At 45.1% G+C, this 27028-nt stretch overlaps 2 protein-coding genes across 3 annotated transcripts; both read left to right on the top strand.

Annotated features, from left to right (window-relative positions):
- The first annotated feature begins 178 nt into the window (after positions 1-178).
- On the top strand, positions 179-4789 carry gpn2 (GPN-loop GTPase 2). The gene is made up of 6 exons (XM_008294122.1): positions 179-245; positions 508-1039; positions 1539-1695; positions 2573-2733; positions 4061-4191; positions 4394-4789. The coding sequence occupies exons 2-6, from the start codon at positions 620-622 to the stop codon at positions 4464-4466; spliced, it is 942 nt and encodes a 313-aa protein (XP_008292344.1). The 5' UTR covers positions 179-245; positions 508-619; the 3' UTR covers positions 4467-4789.
- Positions 4790-7407: 2618 nt separating this feature from the next.
- arid1aa (AT-rich interaction domain 1Aa) lies at positions 7408-27010 on the top strand. Of its 2 annotated transcripts, none has more exons than XM_008294121.1 (20): positions 7408-8584; positions 11037-11255; positions 11344-11979; positions 12082-12177; positions 13965-14205; positions 15533-15622; positions 15715-15885; positions 16432-16765; positions 17757-17902; positions 17992-18077; positions 18194-18403; positions 18507-18711; positions 18843-18996; positions 19138-19301; positions 19417-19645; positions 21424-21549; positions 22263-22356; positions 22580-23423; positions 23611-23741; positions 23836-27010. In XM_008294121.1, exons 1-20 carry the CDS (start codon positions 7670-7672, stop codon positions 25720-25722), a joined length of 6978 nt encoding a protein of 2325 aa, XP_008292343.1. In that variant the 5' UTR covers positions 7408-7669; the 3' UTR covers positions 25723-27010. The 2 variants fall into 2 exon arrangements, with proteins under 2 accessions (XP_008292343.1, XP_008292342.1); XM_008294120.1 differs by having other exon boundaries at positions 19132-19301.
- Positions 27011-27028: the final 18 nt, after the last annotated feature.

The raw sequence follows: 27028 nt of genomic DNA, 5'->3' as shown, positions 1-27028 counted from the left end.
CATTACGCATTTACATTTCTATAAGTGCACTGAATACATAATGCTGTAATGTATAAGCTACGCTTGAAAAGCACATTTAAAAACTGTCACGGAGGTGTTTTAGGAAGCCAGGTGATGCGCCACACGTTGAAGGAAAAGGAGCAGCTTTTATTTTGGTAGCTCCATTACATGACCCGGATGTACTTCCGATTAGCTTTAGCTTGTTAGCGGCTGCTGCACGAACGCAAATATAACGGCGGCAAAGGGTAATTATCTGTCAATATTTATGGAAATTATAATAGAATGACACCATGTCATAACAATAATTGCAGCTAGGTTCAGTAAGTTTTTTTTCTGACACTTAAACTTATAATTTTATAGTTTATGGATATAGTTTTATCCATCAACTTCGCGAAGTAGTCCAAGAGTTATTATTTTTGCCTGTGAGAGTTAAGTTTGGTTGATAATGTCAGAGAAGGTGAACTTCTTGCTCGTTTATAGTAAAATGAGACTCTGCTACCCCGCCAGGTGACACCCCAGCTGGCTGCTGAAACCCTCCCCGGGACATCATCACATGTGGCCCCTCTGGTATCCAGGTTTCATCTGATGTGAGGCCCTTCTGGCCTTTGGCACCGAAACCATGTCCAACCAGGCAGGAGTGAAACATTCTCTCCGCTTTGGCCAGGTGGTTATCGGACCCCCAGGCTCGGGGAAAACCACCTACTGCCAAGGAATGCAAGAGTTCCTGACTCGCCTGGGACGCAAGGTGGTTGTGGTGAATATGGACCCTGCCAATGAGGGAATCCCGTATTCCTGTGCGGTGGATATCTCAGAGCTGGTCACTCTGGACGATGTCATGGACGGCTTGAAGCTCGGGCCCAATGGTGGGCTTCTCTATTGCATGGAGTACGTGGAGGCAAATCTGGACTGGTTGGAGAACAAACTGAAACAGTACAGTGACTATTACTTCCTGTTTGACTGTCCTGGACAGGTGGAGCTCTACACACACCAGAGCTCAGTGAAGAATATATTCTCACAGCTGGCAAAGTGGAATTTTAGGGTGAGCTTCTTCAGCAATCTGGGGTAGAAATGGTCCTATTTCACATCATACTTTACCCAAACAGCCATCATGTACCATAAATACATCACTGATATGATGAAGCAGTTTTACCTTTCGACTAGGGCTGCAACTAACAGGTGTTTTCATTCTTGATTTATCTGTAGGTTATTTTTTCTTGTCCAATAATGGTGACCGATGTCTGATCACTGTTTCACAAAGCTCGAGGTGGTGTCCTCAAATGTCTAGCTTTGCCCACAATCCAAAGATATACAGTTTATTGTCATAGAGGAGGAAAAAACACAGAAATTGTTTGCATTTAAGAAGCTGGGATCAGGGAATTTAAATATCTATATATATGTTTTTTGTTGTTGTTTTTTTTTTTGCTTAAAATTACTCTAGTTAATTGGTGAGTCATTTAGTAGTTGAAACTAACTACTACTGACAACTTGGCCTGCAGTTACATTTTATGATTATCATTCTCCCGCACTCTCTCTTTTAGCTGACAGCAGTGCACCTTGTGGACTCTCATTACTGCGCTGATCCAGCCAAGTTCATCTCTGTGTTGTGCACCTCTCTGTCCACCATGCTGCATGTGGAGCTTCCCCACGTCAACGTCCTCTCCAAGATGGACTTGATTGAGCAGTACGGCAAACTGGGTGAGTTAAGGGCTGTTGGCTTCACGCTATATTAACATTACAAATGAAGAGAGAGCACATTTCTTCACTATGCAACTGTAATTTTTACAATTTGATCAGAAATCGGTTTATATACAAGGTATTGAATTTAATCTTTCTAAGTGCTTCAATAAGAGACCACCAGAAGTTTCTTTTTGGCTCTAGAAGATGTTCCACCTCTCATCCAAGAAGCTTCTTCAATTTTAACTGAGTGATGAGGAGTCCTAAGTATTTACTCTCACCCCTGAATCAGATGGCTAATAGTCCATTAATAAACCGACTCACGTGCCCGAGATGAATGGTGGTGGAACTGTCTGGGCAGGGATCTCAAGGCTGAACTATAAGTACCTAATAAGTGGGGTCTTAGACCCCTCTGTTTAGAAAATGGCCGTTCCAGTTTAACACAGATGGCTTCCTTCACTCCTCTCTAAAAGCTTTTGTCTTCTCTATGCAGAATATGAACATGCTGTCCTCAAACGAGTGTCCCTTATCCTTCAGATGCAGGCAGACGGCTGAGTCTTGTCCTGAGGAGCTGGCTCTCCTGTGTGCACTTGTGTATCGATTAATTAGTTTCCCTTATATACATGTCTGTGCACACGTTGCTGCTTTGTTTGGCAGATAAATCATTGCTCAGCTTGTGTTTGGGCATTTTATTAAAACATTAGCCAGTTAGAACTCAAGAGGCCTCCTGGATGAGAGGTCAAACCTCTTCAAGAACCTGAAAATACAAGTCCGGTTATCTTCCACAGAATCAATTTGGATGACCATGACCAGGATGATTGAGAATCCTACACAGATATATTGAATTTTGTACTTTGTTCACAATGGTAACATTTTTCCTCTCTGCATTGTCGTGCAGCCTTCAACCTCGACTTCTACACAGAGGTCATGGACCTGACCTATCTCCTTGATCACCTGGCTGCCGACCCCTTCTTCAAAAAATTCCGCCATCTAAATGAAAAGCTGGCTGAAGTCATACAAGATTACAGCCTGGTTACCTTTGTGCCTCTCAATGTCCAGGTATTACTTCAGTTGTTGAAGCAATTTCTGCAACACGTTTCACAGAATGAATCAGTACACTTCATACAGCTCATGTTATATTCTAACCAACAGTTTTTTTGTATGCCGAAAGACACATCATGACCAAAATAAGCAGTCGATGCCATGGTTGAGCATTTCCACCTTGAAGCTGCAGTGTACCAGAACACATATTCGGACTTCCAGGGTTACATACGTTACTAACCTACAGAACCAATCAGAATGAGTTTCCAGTTCAAACATGTGAATTACTCCAATTTCAGAGCTTGCCATTATGTAGCTATAGAGTAGCTTTACAGTGTCTGAGTGGAGTTGTGGGTGAGCTGGTGTGCTTGAGCATTCTCGAGGAACCAACAGTGTAGAATTACATCTAAGCCATTTGAAGGCAGGAAGAAACTTTCCTCTTCATGAAAGAAACTACTAAATTTGTAACCTTGATACCCACAGATGAGTTTTTAGGGGTTAAATCAATGAGCAGAGAGCACATGTAGGCAGCCACAGAGCAGCATGACTGAGTAGAAGTTCCCTGAACATTTAACATTCATTCACTTTGAATTTCTTGGAACTTCACCTCATATTTCATTGTTTGAACAGGTAAATCACTTTCAGCATTTCAAATTGAAGATTGGATTGATTTTCTGCAGATGGATTGGACTGCTAAAAGGACTGCCTGCACACTGTATTCGTTCCCTGACATTACTTCTTTATGGAGAATGATTTGATCCCGTTTGCGTCCAGAGACGAGAGTCTAGACCATCACAGCACACGGGACTAGTAATTCACGCAAAAGAGAAGCTTGGTGCGCCTGTTCCCAACATGGTGAAAGTGCAGCCTTGATGCAGTTCTGTGTTTTCTTATTTAGGCAACCACTTGTTACCTTGGTTACCTATGGTACTTAACATAGCCCATTGAATAAGCAAAAACACAACAGTTTCAACCTTGTGAGAGACAAAATGCTCAACAACATACTCTGATTACTGGAGGTCGATGAAGTTTGGGGTTTTATGGCTTTGTGTGCATCCGTTGCTTATCTTGTAATGCCAAACCTTGAAACACAAAACACGGGGCTGAGGAAGCAGCGCGAGCACATTTTCAAGAAGGCTTTAAAAAAAAATTTAAGTCCCTTCATGCAGCAGCCTGAATCAGATATATTAGATTTGGATACTGACTTTTCAATCCTTTCAAACTGCAGATTTTTAGGGTTTCACCGATAGTTTTCTTGTTTTTAGTCACATTCTTTTGTGGGTAGTTTCACTGAACTTCTGTGGGAAAAACCCCAGATAAAATGCTTCTCCTTTTCTATTCCCAGGACAAAGAGAGCATGATTCGGGTCTTACAAGCAGTGGACAAGGCCAATGGCTACTGCTTTGGAGACCTGGAGGAAAGGAATCTGCAGGCCATGATGTCAGCTGCTGTGGGGGCAGACTTCCAGTTCAACTCGTATCCTTTCCTAATCACTGCGGTGACTCACGGTGACTCATCTGGTTTAAGATCGAACCTCAGCATTACTGGAAATGGCTGACAAACTCAATAATACCCTGGTATTTGTAATGATGTAGGATTAATAATGCTAAAGCTAATCTGAATCCTTCGTAGAAATTTGTATGTTCTGACATGTTTTCCTTAATTTTTAACCCTTCAGTACTCTTAAGGTGCAAGAGAGGTACGTTGAAGCCAGTGGAAAGACAGTGGAGGACGAAATGATGGAGCTGTAGATTGAAAAGCCAAAATAAAAGGGCTGAAGTGGTCGCTTCTTAAGCGCCGGTGTACCAGGGGAGTCTTGGCAACATCCATCTTACTTGGCCTGATTTCTCAGTCTCTCTACAAAAGCAGCGGAAAGACAGGAACTAAATGTGGGAGACGCTTTTAGGTTGCGCCACACCTCCAAAAAATCACAGAGGAAGACTGAACGGAGCGAATGCAGAACTTTTCTTCAGTTATCAATGATGTGTCGTCTTAATGATATTTTTTGATGTTTCTTAATAGATGTCAACAAAGAAAATTCCCAATAAATTTTCTTAAATGTATGAAAAGCAAAGCCCCTGATTTCCCCGTTTTGCTTTGAGTATGATGGGTGTTTGTGATCTCCATTTTTTTTGAGAAAAATCTGGTCAAATTTCACGTTAAGCATCTGGGGCACCTTTATAGTCATGTTCATTCTGAAGTGATGAAACGACCACACTTATCTTAATATTTTCATTATTTCATCAGTTTTTTTTCTGTTGGCTACAGTAATATCAGTTAAAGATCAACTGACCTAGAAAAGGCAAATAACTTGTTCTTCAGATAATTATTCATTTTCGAACAAATGGAGAAGAAAAACGGGCACGTTATAATATCCTTTTTAATATATATTCTTGCTGCTTATTTTAGATTATTGTTGCATTAATTAAGGCTCTAAAAAGGTGTTTTTTTTGTATTTTTTTCAATGATCTGGTGAATTTCGTAAAAAATTATGCAGAGGACTTTGCTCGTATGTGTCGTATTTCTTGCACATTTACATGTGTGATAAAAATATGCAGGAAATTGTGTTTTTTTTTTCTTTCGTGTGCAGCGAAATATACTAGAATTTGAAAATCTGCAGCGTTGCAGATGCAGCATAACATTTGTAGAGCTTCCTGTTCAGCAAAAAATGGGTTTTGTGCAACATTTGAGATAAAAAGAAAAGATGTGTCATCCTGTGAATGTAAAGCATTATGATGTTCACAGAAGATTTTTTTTTTAACAAAGATGAGGTGAATGGAAGCCTCTACATCAGAACTAGTAGTGTGACTTTGTCCAAGAGTGAGTCCTCCTCTGCTGGGTGTAATATTCGTCCAGCAGATGGCACATGTGCTTGCAAATCCTCCTCCCACATCCACAAGAGTCTGTCCCGCTTCTTTCCTGCAGCCAGAGCAGAAAAATTAAGTCAGGCGGGGAGAGGAAGCCACATTAAATCTGTGTTTCTGCACAACTGGCCCTGTGTCTGGTCTCTGGGATGGAAGATCCTCTGTCTTATAAATGCAACTAAAACTCTCCCTCTTTAACTCACTACATCTCCTTCTGCTGGCATTGTAATCTGTCTTTAGTGCCAGTTTGTAAAAGGAAAAAATCTCAAATTTTGATCATGCTTTTGCCATTAAAACTGAGTCCAGACACACGCCTAGTTGAACACGAGGCTTCATGTGCGTGCATGCGGGGCTGTAGTCAGACTAAAATACAGCGTGATCCACTTTGCGAGCTCGCACTGATGTGGGAAATCACATTAACCCTGTGTGGTGCGATGGTGGCTGTGAAATTATACGTGCACAGCCTCGTTGCCTGCAGAAGCTCCTGTGTGCATTAGGGGGGTGTGTCAGGCAGAATGTTAAATTGTGTTTCGATGTTTGTACATGTGATCAAGTATGCCTTCTCATTGGTACTTCCTGCCTTTTTTTCTCTCTCTCTCTCTCTTCCTCCCCTCTCCCCTATAAGCCCCCTAGAGGTAGATGTGTGTGCGTTTGTATGCATGAAAGAGACAGTTTGTGTGTGTGTCGAGAGAAAAAGAAACCAAAAGGCGTCCCACTTACACCCAGAATGTGAATTTTAATCAACACACAATGGAATTTTTAAAAACATTTTCTCATGTATTTGCATTGAATCACTTCTAACATAAACTCCCTCAGCTTTGCACACTTTTCATTTACATCCCACCCCTCAATGCTGTGCGCGCACACCCTGTGCGTTTTGGGGACGCCAAAAAAAAAAAAAAAAAATGTCTGCTTCATTTGACTGAAGGGAAAGATAAATGCTCCATTTTTCCTAATTGTTGGGAGACTTTGAAACTGTCCATGCATCCTCACCCTCTCTCTCTCTCTCTTTGGTAGATAAGGTTTTTTTTGTGCCCCCCTCTCTCCTCTTTCTGTATGGTGTAGTTCAATGTTAGTAGGGTGAGAGAGAGCCTGTGCGCCCATCCCCCCACACTCAGCAGAGAGTGTTTCTGCTGGAGTGAGAGACAGACAGAGAGGAGAGGGGGTGGTAGAAGAGAGCCGAGCAGGCAGGCAGGCAAGGCAGGCAAGGCAGGGGAGGGAATAAGAGGGAATGTGCATTGGTAGTCTCGTTTGCTGCAAGGCTTCCTCCTTCTGCTCTGGAAAAACCTGTGTTGCCTAAATACCCCTCAGAAACACTGGTGGGGAAGTGCACAAAGGCGCATGTACGAGCTCAGTATCATCAGCATTCATTTTGTGCATAAATTGCAAACTCTTTGCATGTCTGAATAACAGCTCCTTGAATCTGTTTCATGCAAAAAATGTACATTGCAGTATGCACAGCCTTATGCAAACACACATGCATGTAATAAAACACATGAATTAATCAACCCCCCTCCACATGTTGTGATCACGCATGAAATTCAACATGCACTTTTTTTTCCTCCCCCTCATATTGGCGCTTAAATTAAAGTGCATTGTCTATGAGTTCATCAAGACTCTCATCGTGTGCAGAAATTATTCCACCTATAGGGGAGAGGGGGGTAAAAAAAAAAAAAAAAGACAACGTGAGGTTTGAGAGAAAAAAAGGCACCAAGAAAAGTCCGCTCCGCATCGCCGCAGCTCCAGCCCGTGTTTTGCAGCCCTCCGTGCGGCTCAGTAAAATGGCTGTATCTAGCGGAGCCTCGTGTTGGTTGGGTTCGCTCCCTGCCTCTACCCGGGCTCAGTAACACAACTCCCACAACAATTTCTGTCGCTTTTTTTTACGCATTGTATGGAGCCTCCATCATCTCTCTAACCCGTTTTTGGCGGAGCTGGAGCCGCGGGGATGGCGGCCGGATTCGGTCCGGTGTGAGGGGTGGGAATGAATCGGCACAAGGATAAATGGTTCTAAACAATTATTTATATTCAATGCTAGCTTTTGATTGTGACTGACTCGCCGAGAGAGGGAGAGAGAGGTGGGGGGGTATATCATGGCCGCTCAGGTCGCCAGCGCCGCCACTCTTAACACTAGCCCGCCTTCCGAACTCAAAAAGCCGGATCGAGACCCCAAGGAAGACTCGGCTCCGGGAGAGAAGCAGTCGGACAAAAAGCAGCCGGGCTTGGACAGCGGATCGCCGGGCCGGGGGGATCTGCAGGACGGGGCCGACGGTGGAAATGCAGGGGGAGGAGGGGAACCTGAGATGAAGAACGGGAATGGGAACCCGCCCAGGGCTAACAATAATACCCAGAATGACTCTGTCGGACCGGAGGGAAATAACCACCCCGGTTTGGTGCATCACCACGGCCCCGCTTTTCCTCCACCTTCGTACGGATACAGTCAGCACTACGGTCGGGCCCCTTTTCATCAACATGGCGGACAACAAAGCCCTGGCATGGCAGCTGCTGCGGGTCCGGTCGTGCAGTCGAGCAACATGATGGACCCGTATCAACCCAATTCGCACGACCATGGCTTTTCCAACCACCAGTTTAACAATTACAACCCGTTCCCGAACAGGACTCCCTATCCCGGCCAAGCGTACGCCATGAACTCCCCTCGCAGTGCCCAGGCGCCGACAGCTGGGGGGCAGCCAGCTAAGCAGCAGCCACCAGCGGGAGGACCCACGGCGATGGCTGGATCTTACAGTAACCAGAGATATAACATCGGAAACCCCCAGCCCACATCCACGCCGACCCTCAACAAGCTCCTGACGTCCCCCAGCTCAACGCGGGGATACCCGAACTACCCGGCTAGCGACTACAGTAGCCAAGAAGGAGCTAGTAAGGGACCAGCAGACATGGGCAGCAGCGGTCAGTACGGAGGGAGCAACCCGGGCTGGCCACAAAGAAGCCATCACCCGTCGCCTATGAGCCCGGGAAGCGCCGGGCAGCCGCTAGTTAGAAACCAGGTAAAAGCACGTTATTACAGGGACAAGATGTGGGCTTTAGCACGTCTCCTTCCCTCCTCCTAGCTAGTTCACAACGTAGCAGGCCAGCCATTGTCTGGTACTAGTTCGCAAAGACTCTAAAATGGCTGCCTCTCGTGTGTGTTTTTTTCCCCTTTACACCACACCATTAAATAAGTGTTGCCTTCAGCACATCTCTGTCGACATGTAGCGGTAGAAGAGGCTCCCTCGAAGCAGATATAAGTTGTCGAAATGCTCGAAGGACGTTCAGGGAGTCAAGAAGGCCCGACTTTGAAAAGGGGCGAAAATACTCGCTCAAGAGTGCTCGGCTAGTTTTTTCCTCCGCTCGCTTTGCTTCAACTCGTTTCACACGCCGAATATTTGCCGTGTTTCGACATAAATACAGCCGTGCTAGGCGGCTAGAGAAAGGACAACGTGTTCTCGGTGCATTTTACGTCGTGTTTGGCTGCCGAAACTCGCATGTTTGCGCTGTTTTCTCGCCCGATAATGTGTAATTTTGTGGCCATGACGGAAGGAATGCGCTGCGTGCCGAGCGAGTCTCCAACGGTCAGTTAAAAGGCTCGTGTTGGTCCCGTTTAAATCGCCCAAATGTCTTGTGAAACGTAAAAGAAAGGGTGTGAATTCGCGTGTTTTCGATTCCACGTCGATTAAACGAGTTTCCGCGTAGTGAAAAGCTCGCCGGGCTCCCCATGCATGCTGCCTGTAAACAGCGAGCTGTGCTTTATGAGGGGCTGAGTGCAGCCTGCAGGATTGCAGTTTGCACTGGGATTTGAATTGTGGAGGTAAAATCCTACTGTCAAAGCCAGGAGATAGTTGGTCTTGGGTTGACATGCTAGCTCAAATCTGATTGGCTCCTCATGCGCTGCTCATGGCCATTTATAATTACATGTGATGCAAGGCAACAGTTGCTGATAAGAACACACAGCATTAGCTCATCACAGGGTCACCAGAGGTATTGGTGCTGCACTGCTCCCCTCACCTCCACTTCATTTTATTTTTTTACATGCAAAAAACATGCACTGGTGTAGCATGTACATAAAGGGTGGTTTACTAAAATGTGGGGAAAAAAATCCTAATTGGTAGCTGTCTCTTCTAACAAAAGATTTTATTAATTCCCCCAGACCTGATGCCTGTATGTGCACTTAGGTGATGCCTGCAACCTGCATCATTCCACACTAGCCTTGTTTGCATCAGATCCAAATTAACCCACATAGCAGCAATGCAACAGTCATTAAATGTTTACAACGTAATGGCACATGACAACACCTGCTGCCCTATTTTCCACCTTATCTGCTCTCCTAGATGATCCCGAGAACAGTTCATTCTTTGCCTTTCATGTTCTATGTGACTCATTCCACAACAGGAAAAGAAAAGGCAAATCTGCCTGTGAGGATGTGTGTGTGTGTGCGTTGCTGCTGCTGCTGGTGCTGCTGCTGCTGCTGTGTCTGGTATGCCACACAAGTTTGACTGTGTGACTGCAAAGAATTTCCCCCCAATCCTCCCCCCAAGCCAATCAGAAGGCAGTCCACCATCTCTCACCCACCAAGGGAGTTTCCTCTCTGTCTTATGCAGATTAGCCATGTGCTGCACTTATTTATTTCACTTCATTATCTTGGATCTGCAAAATGTCACATAAGGCATCCTGTGTGCTGTTTTGCAGAGGGATTGTTGCTGAGCTGAGGGCGCTCTCCTCAGCAAAGTGCACACGTGGGAATTAAAATAATACGAGGGGCTGCTTTTAGTTTTAAGTAGATCTTTTGCTGAAATTATCATGGAATTCCTGACCTTTTTTGTGGCAGACAGTTTTGCTTAGAGATGAAGAAATGGTAGGATCCTCTATGTAAGGCATTAGCGTAGTGCAGCAGTGAGCTGAAGAGCATCCACCTGAATCATGTTTCTATATCTGCTGGGTTATAGAATGAGTATGCTCTTGTACATGTTTTCACTCTCTCCTGCTGTTGTGAAAGTACTTCCTTCATTTCTGGTGTCATTCATCCAGAGCCAAACTGCCTTCTCTGGGGGAGAAAAAAAAAGCTACTTGGACCAGGCTCAAAACAGGAGCACAGCTGGGATATGTTTAAGATTGGGCAGACTGCCCTCCATTCGAAAGTAGATATATATAGCTCTGTTGACTTCTGAAACTATGGCAAAGTGAGGTGAAAAAAAATCAGGGTAATGACCGTGGGAAATAAGGTGAAACAAGCACAATTTCCTTATTCATTCAAGTTTGTTTTTACACTTTCAGATACGAAAACGTTATACACTGCAGCCAAACATCTTACGGCCTTTGAAAAAAGAAAAGAAAAATTGTAATGGCATAATTATGAGTGTGCGGAGGGCTATTTGTGAGTTGTCACATTTAATTTAGGATTGCTATGTTGTGTAGTTAATTACTTCATGAATTTGTTTTCTTGTGTGTTCTTACCTTTTCTAGCCACCTGGCCCAATGGACCCTATGGGAAAAATGAGAGGCCAGCCATATGGAACAGGTAGTCCATACGCTCAGCAGACGCAACAAGGGCCTCCTACAGGTCCACAACCGGGGCCTGGATACCCTGGCCAGGGCTATGGCCCCCCAGGCCCTCAGCGATACCCAGTGGGAATGCAAGGACGGACCCCCGGAGGCATGGGTGGCATGCCGTACGGTCCACAGGTATTCTGTCTTATTCAGAATCATGTGTCTTTATTTTATTTTTCATCGGTGTGTTTGAAGCCCTAATGTGTCCATGTGTTCTGTTTAGATGGGATCTTACGGACAGCAGGGACCAGGAGGCTATGGCTCTCAGGGCCAAGCACCATATTACAGTCAGCCAGGCCAGGCTCCTCACCCCAGTCAGCAGCAAACCCCCTACTCCCAGCCCCCACCGGGACAGCCTGGTGGCCAGACACCATACCCAGGGCAACCCCACCCTCCGCCAACTTCTGGTCCACACAGCCAGGGAGGACCGCCCTATCAGCAGCCCCACATGCCCCCGCAATCCCAGGGGCCACTGCCAGGCCCATCCCAAGGGCCCCCACAGTCTCAGCCACCTTATTCTCAAGCGTCAGCCCCACAGTCTGGCCAGTCTCCCTACGCCCAGCAGCAGGGTCCTCCCAGTCAGGCCCCACAGCAGCCAAGTTCCCAGGCTACCCCCGGATCACAGGGCCAATCCAACTACCCAGGTTCCACACAGGGGCCTCAGCAGCCCCCCTCGCAGCAACAGCAGTCGCAGTCTCATCCACAGCAGCCACCGGGACACAGCCAACACCCACAGGGGCAGCCTGCAGCTTACCCACAGAACCCTCAGCAGCAGCAGCAGCAGCAGCAACAGCAGCAGCAGCAGCAGCAGCAAGCACAACAGTCACCTTATCAGCGCTTTCCTCCTCCGCAACAGCAGGTTCGACCCTCAGTCTTGGATCATTTTCATGTTACTTAATTATTTTTTCCTCTGTGTGTTTGTGTATTTCTGGCAGTAAGCATGTGTTCTGTTGTGTATTAGGAGGTATCCCAGGACTCATTTCAGTCCAACGCCCCTCCATCCACACAGCCTAAATCTGGCCCAGAGGACGGTCAAGGCCGCCCCTCCAGCCTTCCGGTCAGTTATGGTCGTTATATCACTACTGGAACATAAAAAAAAGCATTTTTCACGCTGTTTTTTTCATGCAAATGTAAAAGAGTTCATTTCTATTTTTCCCTTGTAGTTTTGTTAAACGCGATGTGCTGATTTTCCTGCTTTACTAAAACATGAAAGAATGAGGCTGATCACATTGAATGCTCACTTTGTGTCACGTTGAATGTCGGGTATTAATGTTTTAAAAGCTTTTTCCTGTTTGCTCGTGTTGTGGCCGCTGTGCTCTCCGTCTCTCAGTGATTTTAGACTGTGTGTGGTTGTCGAGGCACAGCTGTGTGGACGATGCTTGTGGAGAAGGTGCTGTTGTAAATGAGATGGTGCGTTGGGGCCGATGAGAAATCTGACAGTTGTACGCTGGTGCAGATGAAACGAGCGAAGCGAGACCGTTTGAAAATATGATTTCAGTCTGGCGCCAAGCAGACTCGTTTGTGGTGTGAAGGACCAAACACTGTATTCTGATTTTAGCATAAATTCAAAAGCTGAAGGACGGTTCTTTACGTGTTCAGGAAGCGGCCTTATAATCGATCTGTATAAGTAATGTAAATCATTTGGTGACACATGTGGACGCAAAGCTCCATTTGAGCTGCTTCCTCTTTTATTCGTGTCCTCTGTGTAGTTTGTCAGTTCTTTAGGATCATCAAAAAGACAGAATGACCCCGAGTTAGTCAGTCCACCAATATTTCTGCACAAGACGTCTCATCTTCTCTCCATTTCTATCTGTCATTATTCAGAATGTGTAGTTTATTGTAATGTCCTGCTGATGGTATTCATCGGCAGTTATTTCTTTCGGAAGTTAGATATAAATAAATGTAGTCGAGCTGCCACAATTTATTGAATAAGCGATTAGTTCTCAACTATTAAGTTCATCATCAGCTAGTTTGATAATCAATTTGAATCCTTTTTTATTGAAAAAAAAACTCTAAAATTTCCCATTCCAGCTTCTTAAATTTGAATATTTTCTTTCCTTCTCTATGGCAGTAAACTAACTATATTTGGGTTGTGTTCAAAGCAAGACATTTGAAGATCTCATCTTGGGCATTTTATAGACCAGACAACTAATAGATTAATTGAGAATATGCTCAGCAGTGAAAATCATCATTAGCTGCAACCCTAAAATAAACAATTAGAAAGCATTGCCTTTCAGACTGGCCTATCAGTTTCTAGAATGTGATTTTCCCACGTGAGTCTTGATGATGTAGGATTACATCAGTCTGAATGACTTGCTGTTACCAGACTTGGCTCGTTTGAAACAAGCCAGCGTTTGTATGAATCAGATTAAAATGCAGAAATGTATTGCGTGTTTGGTTCCCGATCGAACCACATGTGTGAAAATGCAGCAAGCCTGAGATGAATACGAGAGTTTGTTTGTGTATTGAAGTCACATGGCGGGGCTGGCGCTACATGCTGACTCGGCTTGCTTCCTACAAACCTTGGTAACCATGACAACCCCTGGCACTAATGCACACTCACTTTTTTTTTTTTCTTTGAAAAAGATAAATAAGGACAAAGGCCTCCGGGTGTGTGCGTGTGTGTAGTATTTGTATCTCTGCCACTCGTGTCTTAAGAGAGAAGGAATTGCAACGTGCTGACAACAGAGCTAATACGTGAAGTAAACATTACAGTATTATTAAAAGTTAAGGTGAATGTGTTTGCAAGCTGAGTGTACACACAGTCTGTGTCAAAATACGCAAAAAGGGAATCTTCTGGAGTCATAAATTGATTTTTTTTCTGCCTGCTTTATTCATTTACAGGACCTGTCAGGGTCCATCGATGACCTGCCTACGGGTACAGAGGGTGCCCTGAGTCCCGGTGTGAGCACGCCAGGTGTGTCGAGCAGCCAGGGCGAGCAGAGCAATCCCGCTCAGTCGCCCTTCTCGCCTCACACGTCTCCCCACCTGCCAGGCATCCGAGGGCCTTCACCTTCCCCAGCTGGTTCCCCCGCCAGCGCCAGCACGCCCCGCACAGGACCGCTGTCACCCGCCAACATGCCAGGTGGGCTGATCCCTCACAGTGAAATGAGGCATATGATCAGTGACAGACTTTTGACATTTGTGATCGAGACACAATTACATTGTGACTAACCGCAGTCTGTAGATTTTTCGGTATTTTGCCAGATTGCTGGCACTTTGCTTTGAATTGCATCAACACAAAACATAATGTCCTATTTCAGTTCTATCAACAAATTCTTCAATTTTGTCCTCAAATGTAATGAAGAACAGAAACAAAGCTGAAATGATTTTACGTTTTTATACTTAGCTGACATTCAAACTTTTAACCTCAGCTTTAAAAGATAGTGAAAGGTATTGCTGCATCGTGTGCAACAAAGCTATATAATGCTCTTTATATAGAGCCTGGAGTAATTGGCAGCATCAAAGATAGCCTGTAATCACACTTTTCCTCAAAAACTAAGGCTCTGGTTTCCTCTGGCACCTCAGGCACTTGGTTGGACTCTAACATACTTGAGTTTCGGTTCGTTGAACAATGCTTGTTCACAAAACATACATTTGTAAGGACTGACTGAGTGCGTCTGGCAGAGTTAAAGCTGTTAAATATGGTTTTAGGAACAGTGGGAGGTTCAAAGTTTGAACAATCTTAGATGGTATCTTGCAAAAGTTTGAAATTGTAGCATGTTTTTATGTTGGGCAAAGTAGTGTTTGTGTCCACCCACTGCAGTTGGCAGCAAGTGAGCAAACTGGTAGCCACATATCACCTTGTTTTTAGCTACATACACATTTAAAATAGTGTAATACCTATCAAGTAGCTGATAGGATACACATTCCTTCACCGGTGTTCTAGTTCTGTTGACTGCATGTCTCCCTCCACCTAAAAGAAGTTTTTAGGTCAGTGTTACTTCTCCTGGATGTTTGACCTTTACTGTGCAGAATAGTGTGTGCTCGGAGTTTGATACTAGACAGCAGTTGTCAAAAATTGCTGCTGAAAGTTAAAGGTGACTGTGAGTTTGCTTAAAATCTGAGTATACTAATTTTTGAAGGCCTTTCTGGATTTGAAAACTAGAAGCCTGCATTGCACATACATTAAGAATGGACGTTTGTGATGCAGGTGACATTTTGCATCCAGTTGGAGACTTTCGAAGTTAAAGAAAAAGGACTAATGATGGATTCTTTAATGGAGAAATGGGCGATATGTGATTTTATGAATTTCTAACCAGTCAGATATGTTATTTTTACAACATGGCCTTGTTTATATGCATCTTTAAGAACGAAACACAGCCCTTGTCCTCAAATCGGAATAACCACAGTAGCTTCTCATTGTACCTTTCTTGAGCTCTCATTAACTTAACTTAATTATTATTGTTTAGGGACCCAGATGCCTCCCAGGCCGTCAAGTGTGCAGTCAGATGGGAGCCTCCATCCTGCAATGAGCCAGTCTCCTATGGCCCAGGATAGAGGTATAGTACTGGTACATGGAGATTAACGTGTCAACAGGGTTTAAGGTAGCACCCGAGGCTGAGCGCCGTCTCGTTCTCCTGTCCTTTTTCAGGGTTTATGCAGAGGAACCCCCAGATGCCCCCTTACGGCTCCCCCCAGTCGGCGTCTGCACTGTCGCCACGCCAGTCCTCTGGGGGACAAATACATCCTGGGATGGCCCCGTATCCGCAGAACAACTCCATGGGTGGCTACGGGCAGCAGGGAGGACAGTATGGCCCCCAAGGTTTGTACTTTTCAAATTATGTCTTGTCTTGGATTGACTAGAAGAGAAGTTTTATTGAGATTTAAAATACTTAAATGTTGCTGTTACTTTAAGGCTTAAATTGGATTTATTGATGTTTCCAACTTACTACAGTACCTATTTGGGAAGTTGGCTTATGTACATATGCCAGTAGACAAACCTATGGAATATATCTCACTGCCTCATAGGAATACCATGCTATCGCTGGTCCCTCCCTCTGACTCTGTTGCAGCTATTTATAGCGGTGAAGCAGAGAGTCAGCTGACGTAGCAGTGCCTCCTGTCAGTAGAGCTGAAACTGTGACAAAGGCTTGTTGCTCAGGGTGCACAGCTCTCTCTGCTAGCAGACTGAAAGAAAAAAGTCAGTCTCACACAGCTCTTTAGGAAAAGACTCTGTTAAAAAACACTTTAAGTCTTCTAGACAGATAACGTTCAGGGTGTTGCAGTGATTTTTTTTTCTAGGCCAGTGTTCAGTTACAGCTTAAGTAATGCATTAACATTTTTTTCTTCACTATAATGTCCTCCTTAGGTTATCCCCGGCAACCTGGCTATGGCAACATGCCCAATGCCAACTACCCCGGGCCAGGCATGGGCTCAATGAACCCCATGGCAGGGCAGGGTGGAGGACCACCGTATGCTGGCATGCCTCCAGGAAGGATGCCTCCTAATCAAATGGGGGCACGTCCCTACGGCCCCAACATGGGTCCCAACATGGGCCCCAACATGGGCCCAAACATGCCTCCTAATATGGGCAACATGCCACCTCAGGTAGGCTCAGGAATGTGTCCTCCTCCAGGAATGAACAGAAAGCCCCAGGATCCCACAGCCATGCAACACCCTGCCACCAACTCCATGCACAACAGGTTGGTTCACAACGGAGCCTCGAGTGCTTCCCTTTAGTAACTGTGCATAGCATTACTGACTTCTCATGTACGCTTAACCCTCTGAACCCCAAGCAGTGTCTGGGTGGGCTTTGTTACTGTCACGTTTTTACTCACAGTCTGAAAGTTGAACTTCTTTGATTGTTTAGTTCCAAAAGGTGAAAAAGACTGAAATCAACATGTGCAACATTTTTCCAAGTGCCTACAGATATTACTAATACAGGGGGAAAAAATGTTGACTGAAAAATGTTGCGACTTGCATTTTAGTTTGTCTTCGTACTTCTCATGCATCTCGTCTGCCCTGCATAAGCACAGCCTGCAGTTCAGCTGAAACATAATGGCTTCAAAGTTGTACCTAGCAGAGCAGATTTTACTTTTTCTTTTTTTTTTTTTGCTTTGCAGAATCTGGTTAGTGCAAATGGTTCAACTCCAGTGTTTTGTAGAATGATGTGATTTTGATTAATTATCATCACTTTAATAATGATGCTAATCTTGTTTTATGGAGGACTTTTCAAAAGCCAGGCTACAAAGTGCTGCACAAGGCAGCAAAATAGAACAGACGGGTCGTAAAATCCTCAGAATTTAGAGGACAGATAAAAACACAAAATGGTACATAACCCTAACATAGTGTGGTGTTTAAGATCTATCCTAAAATGTACAGGGGGCCACCGTAAAGAGGCTAACACAGGAGTAATGTGCTCATGTTTCTTAGTTCTTAAAATTTTGAAGCTTAGACTTGGTTAAGTTTTTAGGTGACCTGTCACGTCACTGATGAGTAGTTCAACCTTTGGATTGTTGGAAATCTGACAATAATTTCTGTTTTTAAAATTTCTGGCTCTCATAAATGGTGTAATATTGGCAACATTTTTGAGGATGACATTTTGGGGTTCACAGGGTTAAATATGAAATAGCTGAAAAACACGTGGTCACACTTCACATACTCTGTTCTCATACATTTCCTTCCTCCGTCCAGGATGCCTGGTTACCCCAACATGTCTCCTGGCATGATGGGCTCCGGCCCACCATACGGCCCTCCCATGAACAACATGCCCGGAATGATGAACACTCCTGGTGGATCACCTTATCCCATGGGGCCAAACATGGCCAACAACACAAGCGGTAAGCTGTACAGTGATGCCCGCATCTGGCTTTGTTCTCTTTTTACAGTAGCAATTTCACAGCTAATTCCAATCTGTCGCCGTGTATAGGAATGGCCTCGAGTCCGGAGATGAACAATAAGATGAATAACAAAGTAGATGGAAGTGTAACGCCCAAGCCAGAACCCAAATCTAAGGTAGTAACAGCATTTTTGAAAATCTTTTTAAGTCTGGCCACCTTTCATGTCTTTGATGCTCTTAGAATTTCCTCTGTGTTTTGAGAGTGGTTTCTGGTTTCTCTTTCACACAACAGAAGTCCAACTCTTCCACCACAACCAGTGAAAAGATAACACGCCTGTACGAGTTGGGACCGGAGCCGGACAGAAAGTTGTGGGTGGACCGATATTTGGCCTTCATTGATGAGAAAGCAATGGGCATGACCAACCTGCCTGCTGTAGGACGCAAACCCCTCGACCTCTTCCGGCTGTATATGTCTGTGAAAGAGATCGGAGGCATGACGCAGGTTAGCACGGCTTTTATAGCACAACAGCGTATTCAAAAGTACACGTATTGCTTGCTCTGCATTGTTTTTCTCCTCTAATTACACCTCGTTGTGCGCCTCTCAGGTGAATAAGAATAAGAAATGGCGTGACTTGGCCACGAGCCTGAATGTGGGTACATCCAGCAGTGCTGCCAGCTCTTTGAAGAAACAGTACATCCAGTGTCTGTACGCCTTTGAGTGCAAAGTTGAGCGTGGAGAAGACCCTCCTCCTGAGATTTTCACAGACAACAAAAAGAACCAAGCTGCTAAGGTCCAGCCCCCATCCCCAGGTTCGAGCTTGTGTCATCTTTTCCAGAGAACATTCATTTCAGTGACCCACATATATGAGGAACAAAAATACATGATTTGCTGTGTTGCAGTGCCATTAAAGTAACGTCTCGCTGCTTCTCTCTTATTTCAGCGTCCCTCTGCTCCACAGCGGGGTCAGGCTCTCTGCAGGGCCCTCAGACACCCCAGTCCACCAGCAGCTCCATGGCTGAGGGCGGAGACCTCAAACCTCCCACCCCGGCCTCCACCCCTCACACCCAAATGCCCCCCATGCCACCGGGTTCCAGGTGAGTCTCGTTTAAGAATTCACCAATGGATCCTGTGAAACACATTACGATTAGCGAAACTAATTTCCGCCCGCCTTTTCCCTTTCGTCTCTTTCGCTTCTGATTTCCCTCCCCTCCCCTTTGCCTCCCTCCTAGGAGCAGTGTTAACCTCCAGGACCCTTTTTCCGAAGGAAGCGACCCTGCTTTCCCCAGGAAGAACTTGACACCCAACTCCACATATCAGCCCGGCATGAACACACCGGACATGCAAGGTCGAATGGGCCCCTACGAACCCAACAAGGACCCGTTCAGCAACATGCGGAAAGGTGTGTGGGCTGAATCAAAGAGCTGAACGGGCCGAGCTATCATAGAAGCTCAGTTAATTTCAGCTAATTAACCAGTTGAGGTAATAAGCTCTAAATGTGCTGAATTTATTTGCAGTCGGGGAGCAGTTTCTACCTGCTAACCAGGGCCCTAACAGCGGGGTGGGCGACCAGCAGCAGCAGCAGCAGCCGCCGCCGCCGCAGCAGCAGCAGCCGCCTCAACAGCAGCAGCCACAACAACAGCAGCAGCAGCAGCCTCCATTCAACAGAGGACCGCCTGGGGCCATGGGCACGATGCCAATGGGGCCCCGACAGCAGTACCCTTATGGACCAGGCTACGACAGGAGGTAAGAATCATTGAATGGAAGACAGCGTTTTCAAGGTCATTGATCACAAGAGCCACATGATATGCATATTAGGTTTGTTTTGAAAGACATGATATTATGAGTCGTGATTTCAGTGGAAATGCAAATTTGTCCATTCCTTTTCCACAAAATCTATAGATACATAAATTGTGTGATTTTTGCTGTACCTAACAAGCTTATTCTCTTACAAGTAGAGATGATACTTTATAGGCCGGAGCATCTCTGTAGCATCACAATGCTTCATTTATAATAGTATGTTGTCACATTTTACTTTTATCAAGAAATTGCAGCTTCTGCGACATGAATATTGCACCATATTGCAATTTTGATAATATTTCGATGAATCGCTCAGCCCCCCCATTGAACACGTCTAATTCTAACCGTGCATTTTTATCATCAGTCACACTTCAAAGTCCCCAGACACGTCAGGAAAAGTAAATTTAATTAAGAAATTCCAAAATGAAATTTGTTGATTTATGATTTAACTTCAAAAAACGCCAATTAATTGGCTTCTTACACACTTAACTGGCTTTGACTTTGTGATGTACTGCCAGGGTTTTACATAGTTTCACTGCAGACACGAGAACCAATTTCAACCTTCAAATTTAAATGCAACGGAGAAAACTGTGATTTTGTTTTATTTGATTTTATTTTTTAAAGAAAGATGTGGTTGGACTGGTGTATGTGGTATGTTGTTGCTGTGAGTGATCTGTTGTTTATGAGATACCTATTATTCATGAAATCTAGCCTGTTGTTACCTTTGATCACCTATTCAATTATTTGATTTAATTTTTTTAAGTAACTATAATTGAAATTTAATTTACCATTGCACACTGACCTGAGGGGAGGGATATTCTGTCTTTTGATACAAATAGGAGAAAAGTTGTGCTGCTCTGAAAAATCAATCAAAAGAAATAATAAATTAGAAAATGTAATGTTTGTATCTACATTTCATGCTACATTTTAAAGCTCTTCATGTCTGACAGCAGTGTTTTATCTCGTGTGAACCAAGTCAGGTTTTGATTTAAATGGGTGCTCGGGCTGCGACTAATGATTGTTTTCATCGTTGATTAAGTTGTCTATTTTCTCAATCAATGAATCAGTTGTTTCGTCTACGAAACGTCAGAAAACGGTGGAATGTGTGGAAATCAATGATTCCCAAAGCCCAATACAACACCCTCAAATCTCTTCTTTGGTCCACAACTTAAAAATATTCATTTTAACTGGCAGAAGAGTAAAGCAGTCAGATAATATTGTAATTTAAGAAGCTGGAATCAGAGGATTTAGACTTTTTTTTTCTTAAAGATTGCGAGCAGTTAATTTAATAGCTAATTAAGTAATCATTGCAGCTGATAATAATTGCTATACAGCGGTCATAAGGTATCATTTACTTTATTAACAACAACAAATGGTGAAATCTCAGTTTGTGCTTTTTAAAAATTTTCTTCCCGTTTGCTTCTTGCAGCTCTGACATTTTGAATTAGAACCATTTAATGTTTTTCTCTCCTGATTTTCTGAGCCCTGCTAGTGCCACTATTAAGTTACTTAAAGTATTTTTTACATCGAAACAGATGTTTAAAGATGGCTATCAAAAACTACTCACTGTTAGTAGTGGCAGGCTCAGGAGTTGTGTAGTATTTGTTTTGACATTGATTTGTTTCTCTATTTGTTTGCTTTTTTGATGTGGTCTAACATAATTTGTATGAAGCAAAATATATATAAAAAAACCAACATCATGTGTATTGTCCTGCTTTTCCCAGATCGGAGCAAGGGATGGGCCCAGAGGGCAACATGGGATCCGGTGCTCCTCAGCCAAACCCTATGATGCCTGCCAACGCCGACACGGGGATGTATTCGCCAAATCGCTTCCCACCACAGCAGCCACGGTCAGTTCACATGGCACTGGTTTGGCAAGCCTCTGTGGTTTGATCACTTTCCATGGAGAGTAGCTTCATTCTTCATATCGAACAAATATATTGTTTTTCTGACTCGTTAATGTAGTGAACTGTGATTCAAATCCAGTCTCGTTACAAGACTCCCTGTTTTATCAAGTTGTGCAGTGTAATTGGAATTTAATTTCACATTTTATTGTTCAGAGTTTTGGCCAGCATTATTTAAAATATGATCCTATCATGAACTTGAGATTTTCTTTGCCGTCCATCTTGGGTAAAACATTGACTCCAGATGTTGTGTTCATGAGTCTTTGGTTTGGGCTGAGAAACGGACAGATTTGCACTGATTTAAAATGTTTTTTGAATTTGAAATGTATGAATCCAATTTATTGTTCTCGTTGGTTTACAAAAAGAGATTTACATTTGCTGTTTATTTTATACATTAAAGGTCTAATGATAAATTGAATCGTATTGATAAAACCGAGAAGTACGATGGAGGTTAAGCGTAATGTAAATGAGTGGTAAGCTGTTAACACAAAGAAACTCCTGCAGCTGTATGTCTTCAATTGGGGGGTTGAAAATTCATCACTATATACCGCGATGTTGACTACATGTCTGTCTGTGCATGTGTAGCAGTCGGGCTTGTCTCAACTGGGTGAGAGATGCAATATTTTCATGGTCAAACTGACAAGGCATGATGTTTGCAGGCATGATTCCTATGGTAATCAGTATCCTGGACAGGGAACGCCCCCTACTGGCTCTTACCCAAATCAGCAGCCTGGAATGTACCCACAACAACAGGTAAATGATCCATCTGCACTACACCAACTCCAACTACTCTCAGCATGCTGCGATCAAATAATATTAAAGCTTTAGTTTTTACTCAAGCATGTTTTCTTCTCTGATGGAGCTGCTTTCATGTAGTTTTATTCTGAAAACTGTACTGTTGAACCAGTTTATTCATTTTCAGTTTTGTTGAAATGGTGAGTAGTAAATTCCTCTCTCTGTGCCTTGTTATCTGTAGAGTTACAAGCGTCCTGTGGAAGGGGGATACCCTCCATCCAAACGCCATGAGCCAGAGTACAGCGGACCCTTCCCCAGTGGCCAACAACCATCGCAGCAACAGCAACAGCAAGGAGGCGCCTCTGCACCCTCTTCAGGACAGCAGGAGTCGTACAATCAGTACAGCGGCAGCGGGCCCTACCCGGGCGCCGATCGCCGTCCACCTGGCCCTGGCAATCAGTTCCCCTTCCCCTTTGGCCGTGAACGGATGCAGGGAGCGACAGGGCCCAATGCTCAGCCTAACATGCCCCCTCAGATGATGCAGTCTGGCCCTGAGGGTCCTCAGGGAGGCATGTGGCAGGGACCTCGAGACATGAACTATCCAAACTACCCTGGCCGACAGGGTGGTCCTGGGGGCCCACCACAGGGACCCGGTTATCCTGGCATGAACCGCTCAGAGGAGATGATGTCATCAGAACAGCGCATGAATCACGACGGCCAGTGGGGAGGTCAGATGGGCCCTCGACAGCCTCCCTATGGTCCAGCAGGGCCTGGCCAACCCATGCCTCGATCAGTCCAGTCCAACTACCAGCCCCCTCAGGGTGTGCAGAACCACATTCCACAGGTGTCCAGCCCAGCCTCCATGCCCCGCCCCATGGAGAGCAGGACATCCCCCAGTAAATCCCCCTATGTGCACGGAGTAATGAAGATGCAGAAGGCTGGCCCCCCAGTGCCTGCATCTCACATAGTGCCCCCTCCAGTGCAGTCGCCTCTAATAAGGCGAGACATGCCTTTTCCCCCGGGCTCTATAGAAGCTTCGCATCCTGTCCTCAAACCACGTCGGAGACTCACCATGAAAGATATCGGTATGACCATAAATTATAAATATTGAAACCATCTTGCTATATTGACTGTCTTCATTATTGATGGCACTCATCTAATGTTACTTAGTCCACCTGCATTGCCTTCGGCTCCCAGTTATTGCTCAGAGAGTACTTTGTACCAATTTAATTTTTTGTCTTGATTTTTTTATTTATTTAATTTTTTTTTTAGGAACCCCAGAGGCCTGGAGAGTCATGATGTCATTAAAGTCGGGCTTATTGGCTGAAAGTACGTGGGCCTTAGATACCATCAATATTCTCCTGTACGACGACAGCAGTATTTCCACCTTCGATCTCAACACGGTAAAACTCAATATTGATCCGTTCATGATTGTTTATAGCAGATTTCACAGTGATCTTGTCTAATATTTTATGGGTTTTTTTGTTCTTCCTTTAGTTGCCTGGCCTTCTCGAGTTGGTGGTTGAGTATTTTAGACGTTGCCTCATTGAAATCTTTGGTATTCTGCGGGAGTATGAGGTTGGGGACCCTGGCCAGAGGACACTACTTGATCCTGATGCCTTGAAACGTGACTGGAACAGCACGGAGGAGGAGGAAACAAGGGCGGAGGATATGGAACAAGAGGAGGAAGATGACGAAGAAGATGAGGAACCAGAAACCGAGGGGAAAGCTCGCGTGAAGGAGGAGGAGGACCAAGTGCAGTGCTCTCGGGGTCGAGACGAGAAGACGGGACATGAGGGGGAGGAGGAGAAGAAGAACAAAGGTTCCTCTTCTGAACAGACAGGCTTATCACAATCCTTATCCGCCAATGAGAGACCCAAACAGGCCAGCAAGTTTGACAAGTTTCCCCTGAAGGTGGTACGAAAGAAAGACCCATTCGTGGCTGCGCAGGCAAATAATCACGGCAAACTTCAGGAGTTTGACAGTGGGTTGCTTCACTGGAGTGCTGGAGGGGGAGACTCAACAGAACACATCCAGACCCACTTTGAACCACGAAAAGACTTCTTGGAACCACGAGAACGAATACCCGTGCCCCAAGTTTTACTGAAGCGAAGAGTTCCAGAAGAGGATATACGGGAAAATTGTTTGCCTACTGAGGAGGATAAAAGGAAGCATCAAGATGAAGAAGAAAGGCCAAAAGAGACGTCCACCTCAGAGAAAGCAGCAGTCTCAGAGAAGACCGACGCCTCACCAGGCGCTGAGGAGGAAAAGAAAACTGATTCTGAGACAAAGGCAGTTGAGAAAGGCTCTCAGAATCACCAGGAGAACAACAGACCCATTCCTTTCCCCGGCAGTATTTTGGCCCAGAAGGCAAAGCAGACTGGCACTATCCTGGAGGACGAGCCTCACAGTAAAGACGAGGGGCCGCTCATTGCACTGGCTAACTGGCAGGATTCTTTAGCCCGGCGCTGCATTTGTATCTCAAACATTGTCCGCAGCCTCTCCTTTGTGCCAGGCAATGACCACGAGATGTCCAAACATCCAGGGCTGCTGCTGCTACTGGGACGCCTCATCCTGCTCCACCACAGACACCCGGAGCGCAAACAGGCCCCGCTCACCTACGAGAAAGACGAGGATTCGGACGAGGGGGTGGGCCAAAGGGATGAATGGTGGTGGGACTGCTTGGAGCTCCTGAGGGAGAACACATTGGTCACTTTGGCAAACATTTCAGGCCAGCTGGACCTCTCCATCTACCCCGAGAGCATCTGCTTGCCTCTGTTGGATGGTCTTCTCCACTGGGCCGTCTGTCCCTCAGCAGAGGCCCAGGACCCCTTCCCCACCCTGGGCCCCCACAGTGCTTTGTCACCTCAGAGACTGGTCCTGGAGACGCTAAGCAAACTGAGCATCCAAGACAACAATGTGGACCTCATCTTGGCCACTCCGCCATTCAGTCGGTTGGAGAAGCTATACGGGAACCTGGTGCGGCTAATTGGAGACCGGAAGGTTGCAGTCTGCAGGGAGATGGCCGTGGTCCTACTTGCCAACCTGGCCCAGGGTGATACTATGGCAGCCCGAGCAATCGCTGTTCAGAAGGGCAGCGTGGGCAACTTGCTGGGATTCCTGGAGGACAGTCTGGCTGCCACACAGCTTCAGCAGAGCCAGAGCTCTCTACTACATCTACAGGGGATGCACTTCGAGCCCACAAGCCCGGACATGATGCGGCGAGCTGCCCGGGCTCTGCACGCCTTAGCTAAGGTGGAGGAGAACCACTCAGAGTTCACACTACATGAGTCCCGACTCCTCGACCTTTCAGTGTCTCCCCTAATGAACTCGCTGGTTTCTCATGTTATCTGTGATGTACTCTTTTTGATCGGCCAGTCATGACAGCTGTAGGGAGCCGTGGCTCCACTTTTTGGGGGTTTTATCCCCAATCCCCTCCTCCCTGGTAACCTGGCTTGTGTGTGTAACAGGGCAAGGAAGGTTCAAGTGACTGTCTTTAATTTATGAAAATCCTTCAGATTCCATTCTCTGTGCCCTCCCCAGGCCAACCTCGCTCGAGGAGGGTAATCACAGAGCTGTGGTGGATTACAAAACCAGAGAGATGCCGACAAAGTGACACTACTTACAACATGAATGCCAACTGGATGACACAGAGCAGAGCACCACAGTTGGGAGACTGTTCTGCACTTGGGGGGGAAAAGTACTTTTTAATAAAGATAAATAAATGAATAAATAAATAGCTGAAAAACAAAAACTGTAACCAAAGTTGCTGTCTCGTTTACAGTGAGTTTGGGAGACACAGTGTGCCCTAGCTCTCCCCTCGAGGACACAATGAGTCTGTAACTGGTTGACATTCAGAGGTGAAGCAGACTGACAAGTGGCCTACTGGTTCTAGTTGCTGTAGTTGGATTCTCACCAGTCAGCCCGACAGACAAAGTGCTGTCAATAGACACCTTCACCAGGGAGGCCTGTGCAGTGTGCAGTAGATTGTAGGACATTTTCTGTACCGTACTGCTCTTGAGTGTAAGCATTCTGTAACACACGTTTCACACAGAAGCTGACAATGCAGCTCCTCTAGAGTTTTGAGGTCATTTTAGTTTGGTGTTAAACAGAAAATGGCTTTCTTCCCCAAAGTATCAAGAACCTACAACACCCTTACCTCCTCTTATCCCTTGATTGTATGAATACCCTTATGAAAAGAAATCACCTCTTAGGACTGGTTTTCAACTTCAAATACAGCTTTGCTGTGGTGTATATATAATGTTGTACATTATACTTCCTTTCTCTGTGTCTGTCTCTGTCTGTGTCACTATTCTCACACTTGTTATTGGTGCGGGATGCAGGCTGACATCTGAGTTTGGTCCGTGACCTCCAGTCCCCACTGATTAGACCCACTCCTCTGGTCTCTCCACAGCTCCGTAGTATGGCAGACACGGCTCAAACCTGTTATCTCCTGGTACAATGAAAATAAACTAGATGAAGTACACATTTGACAAATTTTCTCCAGTCATGGATTCTGCATATTTGTATTTCAGACTATGTAGCTAAGACAACATGTAAATTCCTCCCTTTCCCTTTTTTGGCTCAATGAATATCATTTATTCAGTATGAAATCTTTATACTATATGTTCCACGTGGTAAGAATAAATGTACATTAAATCTTCGTAAGCTGTTTGATGGTTTCATTCTT

The sequence above is a fragment of the Stegastes partitus genome, unplaced genomic scaffold (genome assembly GCF_000690725.1).
Source record: "Stegastes partitus isolate 25-593 unplaced genomic scaffold, Stegastes_partitus-1.0.2 Scaffold944, whole genome shotgun sequence".
Lineage (NCBI taxonomy): Eukaryota > Metazoa > Chordata > Actinopteri > Pomacentridae > Stegastes > Stegastes partitus.
This window is presented reverse-complemented; position numbering and strand designations above follow the sequence as displayed.